The 15049-nt window shown below is 44.3% G+C and overlaps 1 protein-coding gene across 4 annotated transcripts in view; it reads right to left on the bottom strand.

The window, feature by feature from the left end:
- Nucleotides 1–449: 449 nt before the first annotated feature.
- LOC141271843 (uncharacterized) overlaps nucleotides 450–15049 on the bottom strand; it is a 165227-nt gene continuing 150627 nt past the window's right edge. Inside the window, exons 1-7 of one of the 4 annotated variants that reach the window (XM_073682030.1) lie at nucleotides 7532–7616; nucleotides 6706–6848; nucleotides 6397–6576; nucleotides 6190–6313; nucleotides 5994–6106; nucleotides 5720–5810; nucleotides 450–2628 (exon numbers count right to left, since the gene is read on the bottom strand). In XM_073682030.1, coding sequence (XP_073538131.1) covers nucleotides 1529–2628; nucleotides 5720–5810; nucleotides 5994–6106; nucleotides 6190–6313; nucleotides 6397–6576; nucleotides 6706–6783 — 1686 coding nt within the window. In that variant the 5' untranslated portion in view covers nucleotides 6784–6848; nucleotides 7532–7616 and the 3' untranslated portion in view covers nucleotides 450–1528. Of the gene's footprint in view, nucleotides 2629–5719; nucleotides 5811–5993; nucleotides 6107–6189; nucleotides 6314–6396; nucleotides 6577–6705; nucleotides 6856–7531; nucleotides 7617–15049 lie in introns of those variants that run through there. The other 3 variants (XM_073682033.1, XM_073682032.1, XM_073682031.1) reach the window with 3 other exon arrangements.

The raw sequence follows: 15049 nt of genomic DNA, 5'->3' as shown, positions 1-15049 counted from the left end.
ACACTGGACAGACACACATGGTAAAACTGCTGTAGGACGTTTATTGTTTCTTACACAGATAAATTGATAACATTTAGATAGATTCAGATGAACCCTCCTACAAAATGTGAATAACAAAGTTATTACTACAGGACTGTATGAGAAAGTGACTTATTCTACAAGAAATGCTGGAGCCAAAAATGAGAGAATCCGGACACCATGACTGGATACTCCGGGCCTGGCCTCCAGCATGTTAGTACGAGATGGGGTCTTTGTCCCTGGAGCTTCTCTACTTGGTATAATGAAACTCACTGATCTTGTTCATATATAGAGATTTTTCAGAATATTAGAAACTGCCTAAATATGACGATAATATGTCATTGTATAAAGAACTATGGACACATTTTATTATAATTGGAATGAATCACACCAGACTTTCCAAGAAGGAAGGAATGAATCGTACATGTAAATAGTAATTTACAATATGAACATGTTTATTATTGTTGTATAGAAAAGTTAAAGACGTTTGTTCACACATAGTGATTGTGGATTGAAATAGATTGATGAATGACAGATTGCTGAAATTGGAAGTTAGGAAAACGAGGAAGGAAGAAATATTGGGTATTTTTTGGGAGGGGTAGCATTACTTTTGTCCATATAGTGAATATATATGTCACGTAGTGACAAGGGATTGTGGGCACCTACCCGATCCCTCGAACTAGGGGCGCCCTTAGCTATGCCTGTCCCCCCCCGGATTACCCCAGATGGTGGAGATTCCGGGGTCTCGTACCTTGCTATGCTCCTATCTTAACCCTTATCCATTTTCTATGACATCCAGGGAGGTATGAGGCTGAAGTGTATAGGTTAACACTAACCAAAGAGTAAGAAAGAGATAAAAGTAAACGACAATCATACAAATACACGCACAAAACAACAGAGTGGGAAACAGGAGAAATATAGGAAGTAGAAACCAAATAGGAGAGGATAAGGATAAACACGCAAACCAACTCCACGCATAAATCTCCTGAAAAAACTCTCCCAACCGCCTACTCCAATCACTGAATTTCTCCTTCAACTCCAAACCAGGAAGTGGACAAACTGTCACTGGCAACATACATATATACCAGAGGGGAGTGGCCAACACAGAACAGTTGAGACAATTCAGGATGGAGAGCTCCAGGAGATCAACTGAACTATTTAACCCTTCTAATGACAGAACAAGGAAAACCTGCATTGGGCCACAACCTTCTAGCCCCTCTTTGTCACGGTATCCCAGTGGCAATATAAATATATAACTGAGAAATATTCAATGCACATGAAATATTCCATTCAATTTGCAGTTTAGATAACAGTTGTATATTGCTAACTGCATATGTTTTAATTTTAATAAGAGTTCTAACTTGCTTTCTCATTTACTTATTTGTCGTTACTTTTAATCTCTGTATATTTGTTTTCTTGTACAGTTTGTCAAAAATATATTGTTTCTCCCTGTGTGAGTTTTCCTTTGCGGTCAACAAAATGTATTTTTGAGTAAAATGTTTCCCACCTTCTAGGTATGAGAATGACTTCTCCCTTTGTTAGATAGTTGATGTTTATTAAGACTCCTTTTGCTGGTAAAATATTTCCCACATTCTGAACATAAAAATGGTTTCTCCCCTGTGTGATTTCTCTGGTGACTAACAAGGTGTGATTTCTGATTAAAAGGTTTCCCACATTCTGAACATGAAAATGGTTTCTCCCCTGTGTGATTTCTCTGGTGACTAACAAGATGTGATTTCTGATTAAAAGATTTCCCACACTCTGAACATGAAAATGGTTTCTCCCCTGTGTGCGTTCTTTGATGTATAAAAAGATGTGATTTACGTATAAAACATTTCCCACATTCTGAACATAAATATGGCTTCTTCCCTATGTGAGTTCTCTGATGCCTAACAAAATTTGATTTATTTGTAAAACATTTCCCACATTCTGAACATGAAAATGGTTTCTCCCCTGTGTGACTTCTCTGATGTGTAACAAGATGTGGTTTATGTGCAAAACACTGGCTACATTCTGAACAAGAATATGGCTTCTCCCCTGTGTGAGTTCTCTGATGCAGAACAAAATTTGATTTCTTTGTAAAACATTTCCCACATTCTGAACATGAAAATGGCTTATCCCCCGAATGACTTCTCTGATGTGTAACAAGATATGATTTATCTGCAAAACATTTCTTACATTCTGAACAAGAATATGGCTTCTCCTCTGCATTAACTCTTTTTCGTCTAACAAGTTCTAATTTCTGGTTAAAATAGTTTTCACTCTCTGAAGAAGAAATTTTTTTCTCTATGATAAGTTTTTGATGAATAACACATGACGTTTTGAGGGAAGATCTTTTTCCATCCTCTGTACTTGAAAATTGCTTATTTGTTGTAAGATCAGTTCGATTTTTAATGCCTGTTTTTTTACTTTTATTTTTCATAATAATCTGTGATGAATCAGAACATAGGACCTGTTGAAAAGGAGCAAATGATAGTTCTTTGCTGTGAACGGACGATGGTATTTCTGAAGAGGTGGCATGGACATCAGTTACATCTTGTGTGATATCAATGTCATCTGATTTAAAAATTGCAGATGTCAGTTGTTCATCTGATCTCCTGGTATAGTCACCTGCCAAGAATAAAGATTATTTCTTTTACCCAAATAAATTGAAGGTTATGTAGTAAAATGTAATTATTCACCAAGACAAAAAAACTTCACAATCCAACAGTAGACTTCAGGGCACCAACCAGTAGAGCATGATGTTTGACACTCTTTGTTCGTTCCGCCTCCCAAATATTTGAATAATAAGCCACCATCTTTTGTCATTGGAATCATGTTTAGATCACAGACTCTAAACATCAGTAAATATTAGATAAATAAAACATCACTTTTATTTACATTTTTTAAAAATGACCATATACAAAACAAAAAATTGATAAAACCTTTGGCGAAAAAATAGCATCCAATTATCAAGTAGGCAGGTTTGGGGAGTTAGCCCTACAATGATACTATTATCTCCCTGACAGCGGAGGCTGGCACCCTTATCCCACGCAGCGGCGCCCCCGTTCGGCGTTGACCTATTTTCTCCCTATATTTTGCATTCTGTGCAAACCTGGGTGTGGCCTCCCTTACTAGAGCTGGATAACACATTTAAAAGCTTCCCTTGGCTGGTGGTGGTGACCACTATTTCGTGTGGTGTCACTGTTTGTTTTAAGGGCATAAATCAATGTTTGAACATTTCTAATTCTTCAAAATGTGGGGCAAATTTCACAAATTTCTAATTTTTTCCTATATAAATTCAAAACAAATTAACCTAAAATTACCACTAACGAAAAGTACAATGTGTCACAGAGAAAAAAAAAAACCTATCTCAGAAACAATGAACTGGCTGCGATGGAAAGTAATTAACTGAAAGTATCTTGTGCAATAACTACTGTAGACAAAAACTGTGACATCTCTGGGGGAATTAGAGTATGTAACATGGTACCTCGTTGCAATCAAAATTATCGTAGGCGACAATATTTTCTATCAAACGAGTTTCTTTAAAAAATATTAGACAATTACAGAGAACTTTTCAACATACTCCACAAAACTGGAGTTTTACTAATTTATGATGGACCATTGGAGCTTCCATAAGTACTCACTGAAAAGGTAGAAAAAGTATTAGTGCTCCCCGTTTCAGGAGGGATTCTGCAATAATTTTCATTCCATAGGATAGAAAACATCATGGAATTCATGACATGGAGACATTACAGTCATCAACCACACTACATGATAAATAGGTGTAATGTTTTTCGTGTAGTTTATCGTGAACCTATTTGAAGCTAGACTGTTCTTTTCTCACAGAAACTGAAAAGAAGGTTAATGGGAAACTCTGCTGTTATAGTACTGAAATTCACATTTGGCCAGTAAGTTGAATTTAATTTACTCTATTAATAAGGGGGATTATTTTCTGGACACTCAGATTCAACAATTCCAGTACAAATTCCCCCTAACCTATTGTCTCCTTCCCCATTATCCTGTAGAATGTAAGCATGCAAGAGCAGTGCCTTCTTCTTTCTGTTCTGGTCTGACATTATTAGTTTATTCACGGTAATTTATATATGTATTTTATATGAAACCCATTCTCATGTACAGCACCATGGAATTAATGGTGTTCTAAATATACCGTATTTTTCGGACTATAAGACGCACCTAGGTTTTAAAGGAGTAAAATAGGGGAAAAAAAATGTAAGCAAAAAATGGGGTCATGATGCCCTGTTATGGGGGAGGGGGTCTGCTACTGACACTGGTATTGGGGTAATGTCCCCCAATTCTGTTAATATCTTCCATCCTGGTATGTATGCCCCCTCCTTCCTGGTATAAGTGGTCCCCATCCCATCCTGGTATGCATGGTACCCCTTGATTCCCCCATCCTGGTATGCATGGCACCCCTTTATCCCCCATCCTGGTATGCATGGCACCCCTTTATCCCCCATCCTGGTATGCATGGCACCCCTTTATACCACATCTTGGTATTCATGAAACCCCTTGATTCCCCATCCTGGTATGCATGGCACCCCTTTATCCCGCATCCTGGTATGCATGGCACCCTTGAGCCCCCATCCTGGTATGCATAGCACCCCTTAATACCCCATCCTGGTGTGCATGGCACCCTCTGAGTCCCCATCCTGGTATGCATGGCACCCCTTGAGCCCCCATCCTGGTATGCATGGCTTCATTCATCCCCAATCCTGGTGTGCATGGCACCCTCTGAGCCCCCATCCTGGTATGCATGGCACCCCTTGAGCCCCCATCCTGGTATGCATGGCACCCCTTGAGCCCCCATCCTGGTATGCATGGCACCCCTTGAGCCCCCATCCTGGTATGCATGGCACCCCTTGATACCCCATATTGGTATGCATGGCACCCCTTGAGCCCTCATCTTGGTATGCATGGCACCCTATTAGCCCTCATCCTGGTATGTATGGCACCCCTTAAGCACCTATTACGCTGCCTACAAAAAAAAAAAAAAATACTCATACTCACCTCCTATCTCCTCCAGCGCTGTCCCGCTCTACTGCCGACACTCTCACTGTGTGAGCCGCGCATGGCGTCCCTGCCATGCGCCCTCACACATTGTGAGACGCTGTGCTGGAATAGTCACTACTCCCCACGCCGGGACTCTGTGCGTGGGGAGCAGTGACCATTCAGTCTCTTCAACAGCCGCACACTGTATCGCAGCGTGGCTCCTGCTGCCGCTCTGCGGTCTGTTTTACCGCTATTAAAGACCATGGAAATTCACTACAACCCATGTAGCGCTGCGGCTACAGTATGCCGGCGATTAAGAAAAATGAATATTCATTTTCTTTAGTAGCGGGCACAGTGTAGGCTGCAGCAGGCGGCTGCTGCCTCCTGTGCCCCGCTGATTCCCCGCTGCCACTCCCCTACACCCACCACCACGCACAGCCATGTATATAGTATTCGGACTATAAGACGCACCCCCCACTTTACTCCAAAATGTTGGGAGGAAAAAGGTGCATCTTATAGTCCGAAAAATACGGTAAATAATATTAAATGCTCACACTAATGGGTACATTTTTGGGTACAGGAGCATGTAGTGGTATAGTAGCAGAATGTTGACCACTTGATAATGTGGCTGACCTACAACTCCAAAAAAGCAGCCAAAGCCAGTGAATGAAAATAATCTGTGACTTCTCTGCATGTAATGGTTACTCACCTGGGTAGTTGTATGTAGGAATCTCCTCTTTACACCGCTCATCACCTCTCACATATGTCTCTGTAGTATTAGTATGGGTCAGATCTTCACCCTGAAACAAATATTGTAAAATTCACAGACAGATGGAGGAGTCACATCTATGATCAGCTCTAATCCTGCCATCTCCACCGTTCTCATTACACTAGTATAAAACATATAATACTGGTGGATAAAACAAGACTGAGCTCAAGGCGTTCACAGCCGTCTACACATCATAGGGGAGATCTCATGACACCTTCTCTCCATCTACCAGATGATCCTGAGGCACATTGACATCTTCTTGTTTACAGTCCTGTGGAAGAAGAGGATGGGGGCATCTCTCTGGTGTTGTCCTTTTACTGGAAAGATCTGGAGGAAACACAAACAGGGAATGGATTCATTCTTTACAATCAGATAATTATAGACTGTGTGTATTTAGTCCTGTCTATTACCTGGTGATGTGAGGGTCTGGGGAACCTCCATCATGACGTCCTTGTACAGATCTTTGTGTCCTTCTAAATACTCCCACTCCTCCACGGAGAAATAGACGGTGACATCCTGACACCTTATAGGAACCTGATACATGCAATGATACAATCATTACCCTGATCTCTTCACAGCATTACTGTATAATGTCCCAGCATTCCCAGTAGTGTCACCTCTCCAGTCAGCATCACAATCATCTTATAGGTGAGTTCTAGGATCTTCTGCTCATTGATGTCTTCATGTATCAGGGGGTGAGGTGGAGGCCCTGTGATTGGGCTCAGGGGTCTTTCCCATCCCTCAGACACAGGGGCCTGACAGGGCTCACTAGAGGTCTTCTTCACTACGGTGTAATCCTGGTTATGGAGACACACATTAATAAATCTCACTACAGACATTTCCAGAGTCCTCACCTCTCCAGTTCTGTCCATCTGTTATTCCCATAGATAAGAATGATGTAATGTGACGTCATCAGAATCTCTCACCTCTCCAGTAAGCCGGAAGAGGATCTCTAGGGTGAGGTGTAATATCCTCTCCGCCATCTTGTCCCTGTCCTTATCCATCCTCAGGAAATCAGGAAAATTCTCTTATATAGATCTCCACTGAGAGTATCCGATATTGTAGGAATCTGAATGTGAAGAAGATGAGGATGTAACATCATAAAGATCCCACGTAATAATACAATTTCTGGAGATAATAAGGGAAAGATATCAGGAGACAGAACGTGTAGATTTTGTATTCATCATTTCTTGATTCTTCTCATCTCTCCTGCTCTTTGCCGTTACTGTACATCAGATGCAGTTTTCTTGCTGTCACATACTATTACATGATGACAATCGCACGGGTTGTTTAACTCCTCGGATGCTGTGGTCAATATCGACCGTCTCATCCAGGTGGTTAAACATTACATCAGCATCTCGCTATGTGACCGCAGGGCGTCAATTGTTACCATGGCAGCCAGGAAAAATAACAAACGTTCTGAGATTCGGAGATTGAAGTAATGAGAAATTATTGTGGAAAAGTCATACAGCAAATATTCCCCATATGTAATTGTTATCACAGTAATTGTACATTTATTACTGGAGATAATAGAGGAGCGGCCGTCTGTCATCTGTCACCAAATATATGTTACATCAGTTACATTATATGGAGCCGAAAATGGCGACAAAATACAACTCATCCCGTAATAACCTGATACAGAGGAAAGAGAAAGGTCACAGCACTAGGAATAAGGGAGGCAGAGGTCACAATAGCCTCAGCACTGAGGGGGTTAATGCCCCCTGCGCCCAGTAATGGGGGATCTCCACATACCTCCACCTGCAGAGCCGCCACCACATATATGGCTGCTCTGTGCGCACAGGACCTGTGATGAGGTCACAGGAGGGGAGGAGTCAGGGGTCACATGATCAGGGGCCTCAGTGGATGCAGGACTCTGCTGTGCTGGTTGTCATGGTGCTGGATGAGGTGAAGGTTATGTGTGGGGTCAGGAGGGGTTTACAGTGTGGATGTAGCAGAGCCGCGTGTGTACGAGGTGTACGGAGCGGAGCCGCGCGTGTACGAGGTGTACGGAGCAGAGCCGCGCGTGTACGAGGTGTACGGAGCAGAGCCGTGTGTACGAGGCGTACGGAGCAGAGCCGCGTGTGTACGAGGCGTACGGAGCAGTCGCGTGTGTACGAGGCGTACGGAGCAGAGCCGCGTGTGTACGAGGTGTACGGAGCGGAGCCGCGTGTGTACGAGGTGTACGGAGCGGAGCCGCGTGTGTACGAGGTGTACGGAGCAGAGCCGCGTGTGTACGAGGTGTACGGAGCAGAGCCGCGTGTGTACGAGATGTACGGAGCAGAGCCGCGTGTGTACGAGGTGTACGGAGCGGAGCCATGTGTACGAGGTGTACGGAGCGGAGCCATGTGTGTACGAGGCGTACGGAGCGGAGCCGCATGTGTACGAGGTGTACGGAGCAGAGCCGTGTGTACGGGGTGTACGGAGCGGAGCCGCGTGTGTACGAGGTGTACGGAGCAGAGCCGCGTGTGTACGAGATGTACGGAGCAGAGCCTCGTGTGTACGAGGTGTACAGAGCGGAGCCGCGTGTGTATGACGTGTACGGAGCCCGAAGTGCCTCTGCAAAGAGGTCGCATTGTAATGACGTCATCGCGCCTGCTGCACTGAGACGTCAGACGCAGAGGGAGAATGATGGTGGAGGGAGCGGGCCAAAGTTTGACATGTGGTCTAGGTGCTTTAAGGGTTTAGGTTTGGTTATACTTCTTACTTTCACTTTCCTATGTGTCACCTCTAAGGCTATGTGCACACGTTAAGTATTTGATTGCAGAAATTTGATCGATTTGAGTGAAGTCAATTGGTGAAGTTAATAGCGACCGTCTCATCCAGGTGGTTAAATGTTACCTCAGCATCTCGCTATGTGATCGCAGGGCGTCGATTGTTACCATGGCAGCCAGGAAAAATAACAAACGTTCTGATATGCGGAGATTGATGACATAAATGTGATATTTCTTCCCAAGTAATGAGAAATTATTGTGGAAAAGTCATACAACAAATATTCCCCATATGTAATTGTTATCACAGTAGTTGTACATTTATTACTGGAGATAATAGAGGAGCAGCCGTCTGTCATCTGTTCCCAAATATATGTTACATCAGTTACATTATATGGAGCCGAAAATGGCGACAAAATACAACTCATCCCGTAATAACCTGATACAGAGGAAAGAGAAAGGTCACAGCACTAGGAATAAGGGAGGCAGAGTTCACAATAGCCTCAGCACTGAGGGGGTTAATGCCCCCTGCACCCAGTAACGCATGCAAAAATGCACAGAGAATTGACATGCAGCAGATTATTTTCTGTACCAAATATGCAAGTCACAAATACTCAATGTGTGCATGACACTCCAGGTTTCTCATTCAATTTGCTGGTATCAGGTTTTGTTTCAGGTTTTGTCACAAATCCGCGCAGAAAAATGTCTAAAAAACGCACCAAATCTGCAACGTGTGCACACAGCCTAAGTCCCAATAGACAGAGGAATGCCTGTAACTCTTAATCTAAACATACACAGTCAGACTCCATTTTACAGAGCAGGAGATGCACATAGAATAACCAAAATGGAGTCAAGATAGATAAAGAAATGATCTCACAAGTCCCTTCACTTGTGGCAGTGGATGGCTGTTCCAGCCAAAGTGCACGCCTACAGACTCCCACAGATACATTCTCCTCCCCTAATATAAGAAGTTGGCCTTCTTGCACCACTCACTGGATTCTCCAGATCGGCCTGCCACCCACACCATCGGATAGACACACACACACAAGCCACAACAAGCAAGGAAACTATACGGGTGCCACATTCATATGCTGATCAAAGTTAGCAACCAACAGCTGGTCATAGTACTCGCCATCTTTCACTATCACAGGGTGCAATCCAGCAACAGGTCGTCTCTTTGGCCTTGTCTTTAGCTTTTGAAACAATACCCTGAACACAGGGTAGCAACCAAGTACTGCAATGGCCACCAGAACTATCACCAAAGTACAAGCTATGTTATCAAGGAGGGGTCCCCATTTACTAAACGTGTTTTCTAACAACTTACTGAGTGGGTTATTAATACCGGAGTTTTCAGCTACTTCGTTGGACAGCGCATTAATTTCTCTCAGGGCTTTACTTATGCTACCAGTGTTGTTGGGAATTAAGGTACAGCATGATGCCCCAAACATCTTACAGATCCCTCCCCTCTCTGCCAGAATAATGTCAAGGGCGAGTCAATTCTGAAAGGTCATGGTCGAGGTGGCACCCAACTGTTTAGCTATCGCCCAGAATGCATCGCTAGTAAAATTAACAAATCTCTGTTGGTTATAGTAGATATAATTTATCCAGTCCACATTTTTATTCACTGTAATGATGGGGAATAGCAATTCAAATCCCACTACTACTTGATCTCTGGCTTTAAACTCCGCTGGTACTCCAATATTGTCAATGTAAACATGAGGGTCGAAAGAAGTAGGAATGCTGGTGTCACACTTGTGTCTTTGGTTTTCCGTTGAATATTTATGGAGCTGGTCTGTATTCGGAGTCACAATCTGGAATGGTATCAGGAATTTAACAATAGCACATTCCATGTACCATTCCATCTCGCTGGCAGTACTGGATAAAAGTCACCATTTCCAAACATCCACCGCAAGTCAGCCCTAGCTACCGGCTGATTCAGGTGGGCATGTCCTCATACCAAGTTAGTAGTGGTGGTGGGACTGCAGTATGAGGAACCTAAATGCATTAGGTCAATGGTACTCGTTAAACTCTAGAAACACGTGTAATTCCCTGGATAGAGGGTAACTCCATTGGCCTTTTCGTTTTTAGGATTTATGGGGGGATACAATTGCCAGAGCAGTTTACACCCTGAAGTTTTTCTCCCTCTATAGCAGAAAATAACCAAATTAAGAATGAGAAAGCAATGGGGTTTGTCTGATTGCTTATAGAGAAGGTCACCGTGCCTAGATGAGATCTAGCTTGGGCATAGACTATAAAATCACTCTTATTCATTGCGAGTGCAGAGTATTTTACCCATTCTAATCAATAATTCAGTATCCCGTTTCCACAGATAGTTTATCCTCATAGGTTAGGGGCACTAGGAATGAGTCTTTGGAAGTATTCCCCAGTGTTCCATCCCAGCATACTCCAGGACTCACAATCAGACCCATAGCCAGTGTTGGTGGTGGTGACATATATACTTTTAGGTGAGTCTATAGGGGTCCCCACGCTGCCACTCCATGCTAGGGTATGAGACCATGCCACACAGGTCAAGTTTATAACTGACTACAAGGTCTGAAGTATTAAACTAGAAAGTGGTAACTAGCTCCCCATTCTTTCTCTCTCAGGACATAGCCCTCGATGAGATCTCATTTATCAAGGCAAAAAGGATAAGGCACAGGGTGTGCATCCACAGTGTGAGAAGTGGATCCAGTTGGGCTTTCCCTCGACCTTTATGGCCATCTTTGTTGTCAGCAGAACTTGGAAGGGCCCATCAAATTGAGGCTCAATGGCTCTTCTGACTTGTCTTTTGACCACCACCCAGTCTGCAGGCTGCAGGGGGTGGCTCCCTTACACAGAATCAAGATCTGGAAGAGAAGTGTAAACTTCAGAGTATATGTTAGACAAGTGTTCTGTGAGTGCAATAACATAACAAGACAGCCTATCATGTTGCATTTGGAGCGGCTATGGAAAACACAACTTACACAACACCTCATATGGGCTGAGGCTTGTCTTTTTGTTGGGAGTATACCTGATTGAGAAGAGTGTAAGGGGCAAGCATTCTGTCCATGGTCTGCCGGTTTCAGCCATGGCTTTCTCGATTTTCAGTTTCATGGTCCCATTCAATCGCTCTACTTTACCGCTACCTGGGGATTGTACAGAGTATGAAAGGCCTGTTCAACTCCTAGGGCAGACATTATTTACTGCATCACTTCTCCGGTAAAGTGGGTGCCTCTGTCACTCTCTATGGTCTTGACCACCCCGTCCTTATCTGTAGACGAATTCTGAGATTAGTCTCTTCGCTATAGCCTTGGCGGTAGCTTTACAGACGAGGTACGCTCAAGCACACAAGCACATACTCCTAGGTTTGCACTTTGGGAAGTTAAATGAAGTCTATCTGAAGACTCTGGAACAGGTGCCTCGGTGTGTGTCTCATAGGTGTCTTGGTGGTACGTCCCACGTTGTTCAGCACACAGGTCAGACAGGCTTGAACATGTTTGGCTACAGTGACACTGAACCCAGGAGCATACCAATGACAGTGGACGAGGTATGTCATGGCATTCTTGGTGAGTGTTGCCGTGCGTGATTTGAGCCATCATGGATACAGAACCCATCCCCCACCTGCCACAGTCCTTCTAGTGACTGCACAGCTCCCTTCTCTTGACTTCTGGTAAATTCTTCAACACCAGCCTGTTTTTCTGGCCTCTGTAGAAGGTCATAGGTGGGTCCGCAGTGGAGGCCACCTATGCAGCTACCACCCTGTCAGGGTTGTCTCTTGGTTGGTAAGCTGCAGATTTTGCAGCCTCATCAGCCGGTTGGTTGCCTTTAGCTGTGATTGAGTCGTCTTTTGCATGGCCTTTGACTTTCACTATGGCAACTTATTTGGGTAACAGTAGGGCCTCCTTCAGGCATTAGACAGATTTATAATTCTTGATAGGCTTTCCTGCTGCTGTGAGGAAAGATCGGGCTTTCCATATAGGTCCATAGTCATGAGCTATGCCAAAGGCAATGGGGTTGTCTGTATAAATGGTGGCAGTTTGGTCTTTAGCATGTCTGCAGGCTTCTTCTAGGGTACGGAATTCAGCTTCCTGGGTGGACATGCATGGGGGCTGTGGTTCTGCTTTTATGGTTTCATGGAGAGAAACAACAGCATATCCAGTGTAGTACCGGCCATCCATTCAATACCGCGATCCATCCACAAAGAGCTCATGGTCTGGGTTATCTAGCTGGACATCTGTAACATGACTGAAACCCGCCGTTTCCTGGAACATTAGTTGTACACAGTCATGTTCCTCTTCTGGCTCAACTAGCAGGTCATCCAGGTTGCCACTACCACCCTCTCCCCCCTCCAGAGGCAACAAGGTGGCTGGATTCAGAGTAGTGCAATGGTGAATGATGATGTTATCAGGCATGAGGATGGCACATTGAAGCATAAAATGGTGAGTAGTACTGAGATGTTTTGTTTGTTCTTGAGAAAGAATGGTAGTAACATCGTGAGGGATAGAAACAATGAGGGAGAAAGTCAGAACAATTTCAGCAGACTTTTCCAAGAGGAGCTGCCCAGCATTTATGTCTCGCAAGCAAGAGGGAGCATCTCTTGCTACGGGGTCTAGGTTGGTCAAGTAATAGGCCACCAGTCACTGTTGACCACCATGGGTCACTGTTGACCGCCATGGGTTTGGGTGTGTACATCAGAAGCATGGCCTGTCTGTTCATGACAGTAAATCCTGAAAGATTTTGAGTAGTCTGTGAGGCTTAAGGCCGGGGCGGGGGCAATGTCACATTGAGGATATAGAAGTTTTCTAAGACTTCAGACGTCAGTTGGAAAGGCTGGGTGGATAGACAATCATACAGAGGCTGCATAAGGGCCGAGGCATTTGGAAACCATGGGCGGCAATATAGGACAATGCCAAGAAAATTCTCAGGGCTGCATGATTGGAAGGAGGGGTGAGCATCTCAATAGCCTTCTTTCTGTCTGTAGTGAGGTGCTTCACCCCCACAGATATAAAGTAACCCAAAATGTGACTGTTGTACAGCAAAACTGGAGTTTACTTTTAGAAGCTTTGCAGCCAATGTCTGCAAGGAACTGTAGGAAAGACAGTGTTTTCAATAGTCTTCTTTACTGAGGCAGCAAAAGAGTAAGTCATCAACATACTGGAGAAGGACTGCCTGGTCGGATGGTCTGTGTCAGTCCTCTAGGACAGAAGACATGGCGGCCATGTATTGGCTGTGTGAATTTTGGGCACCTTGAGGGAGTACCACCTAGGCATACTGTTTGCTCTGGTGGGTGAAGGCAAACAAGTACCAAGAATGAGGGTGGAGTGGTACTGAGAAGAAAGCATTGGCCAGATCAATGCCCATGAAAAGAGGTGGCTGTGTGAGGGATCTTCGCCAAACAAATATACAAGTTAGGCACAATGGGTGTATTGAGAACAGTGGCCTCATTAACAGTCTGCAAGTCATGGACCATGTGGTACTGGGCAAGCTGACCTTTCTCTACCTTTTTCTTGACTGGGAACAGTGGGGTATTGCATGGTGATGTAATTTCGACAATAACCCCCTTTTCTAGAAACTCCTTCACTGTCTTGGATATTCCCCCTGCCTGTGCCATTTCAATGGGTACTGTAGTTTCCTTGGCAAAGGGACTCCAGGCATTAGGTCAACTCTTTCTGGGGGCACAGACAGACGGCCTACATCTGGTGGCCCATTGGACCAGAAGTATTCTGGTATAGCAGACGAAAACTGGGTGGTCTCCTCTTCGGAGCATATAGTGAAAAACATGGACCAAGGATTATGGTCGCAGGCAAACTTCATTGTTTAGGGTACCAGAGAGGCACACAGTACCATCCTCCTGATACTGTATGTTAATAATAAATAATAATAATCTTTATTTTTATATAGAACTAACATATTCTGCAGCGCTTTACATACATTACCGTCGCTGTCCCCATCGGGGTTCACAATCTAGATTCCCTATCAGTATGTCTTTGGAGTGTGGGAGGAAACCGGAGAACCCGGAGGAAACCCATGCAAACATGGGGAGAACATACAAACTCCTTGCAGATGTTGTCCTGAACCCAGGACCCCAGTGCTGCAAGGCTGCAGTGCTAACCACTGCGCCACCGTGCCGCCCATATGTTGACACGTATCTTCTGCAGCAGGTCAGCACCAAGGATATTCACAGTGGCGGTGTCATTGACAAGGAGTCTGCTAAAGGTGGACTGATTGGGTTGGAAGGAAACTGTAATAGGGTATGTTTTTTCCTAGTACCCCAACACAAGGAAGAGACAACATACAGAGGCAGCTAGCATCTAAATCTTTCCTGCGCACTACCGAGTTGGCTGCACCAGTGTCACTAGTGGGACCCTGACTCCCCTACTAGAGGAATGGGAAAGGAGGGTTATCATGTTCGCCTCTGGGTCTTGGAGGGAGTTTGCAATTTTTCTTTATGTGTCCAGGCTTTCCACAGTTATAACGTGAAATTTCTTCGTCCTTGCCTGGTCTAGTCCTTTTGCTGGGTCTGGTCGTACATAAGAGGGGCTCGGGACTGGGTTTTTGTCTTGCTGCCTTGCTATTCCAGGTG

This window comes from Phyllobates terribilis, unplaced genomic scaffold (genome assembly GCF_046119375.1).
Source record: "Phyllobates terribilis strain yellow unplaced genomic scaffold, ASM4611937v1 Scaffold_5__5_contigs__length_657084704, whole genome shotgun sequence".
NCBI classification, from domain to species: Eukaryota; Metazoa; Chordata; class Amphibia; order Anura; family Dendrobatidae; genus Phyllobates; species Phyllobates terribilis.
Note: the sequence above shows the minus strand (reverse complement) of the source record. Positions and strands in the feature narration are given on the sequence as shown.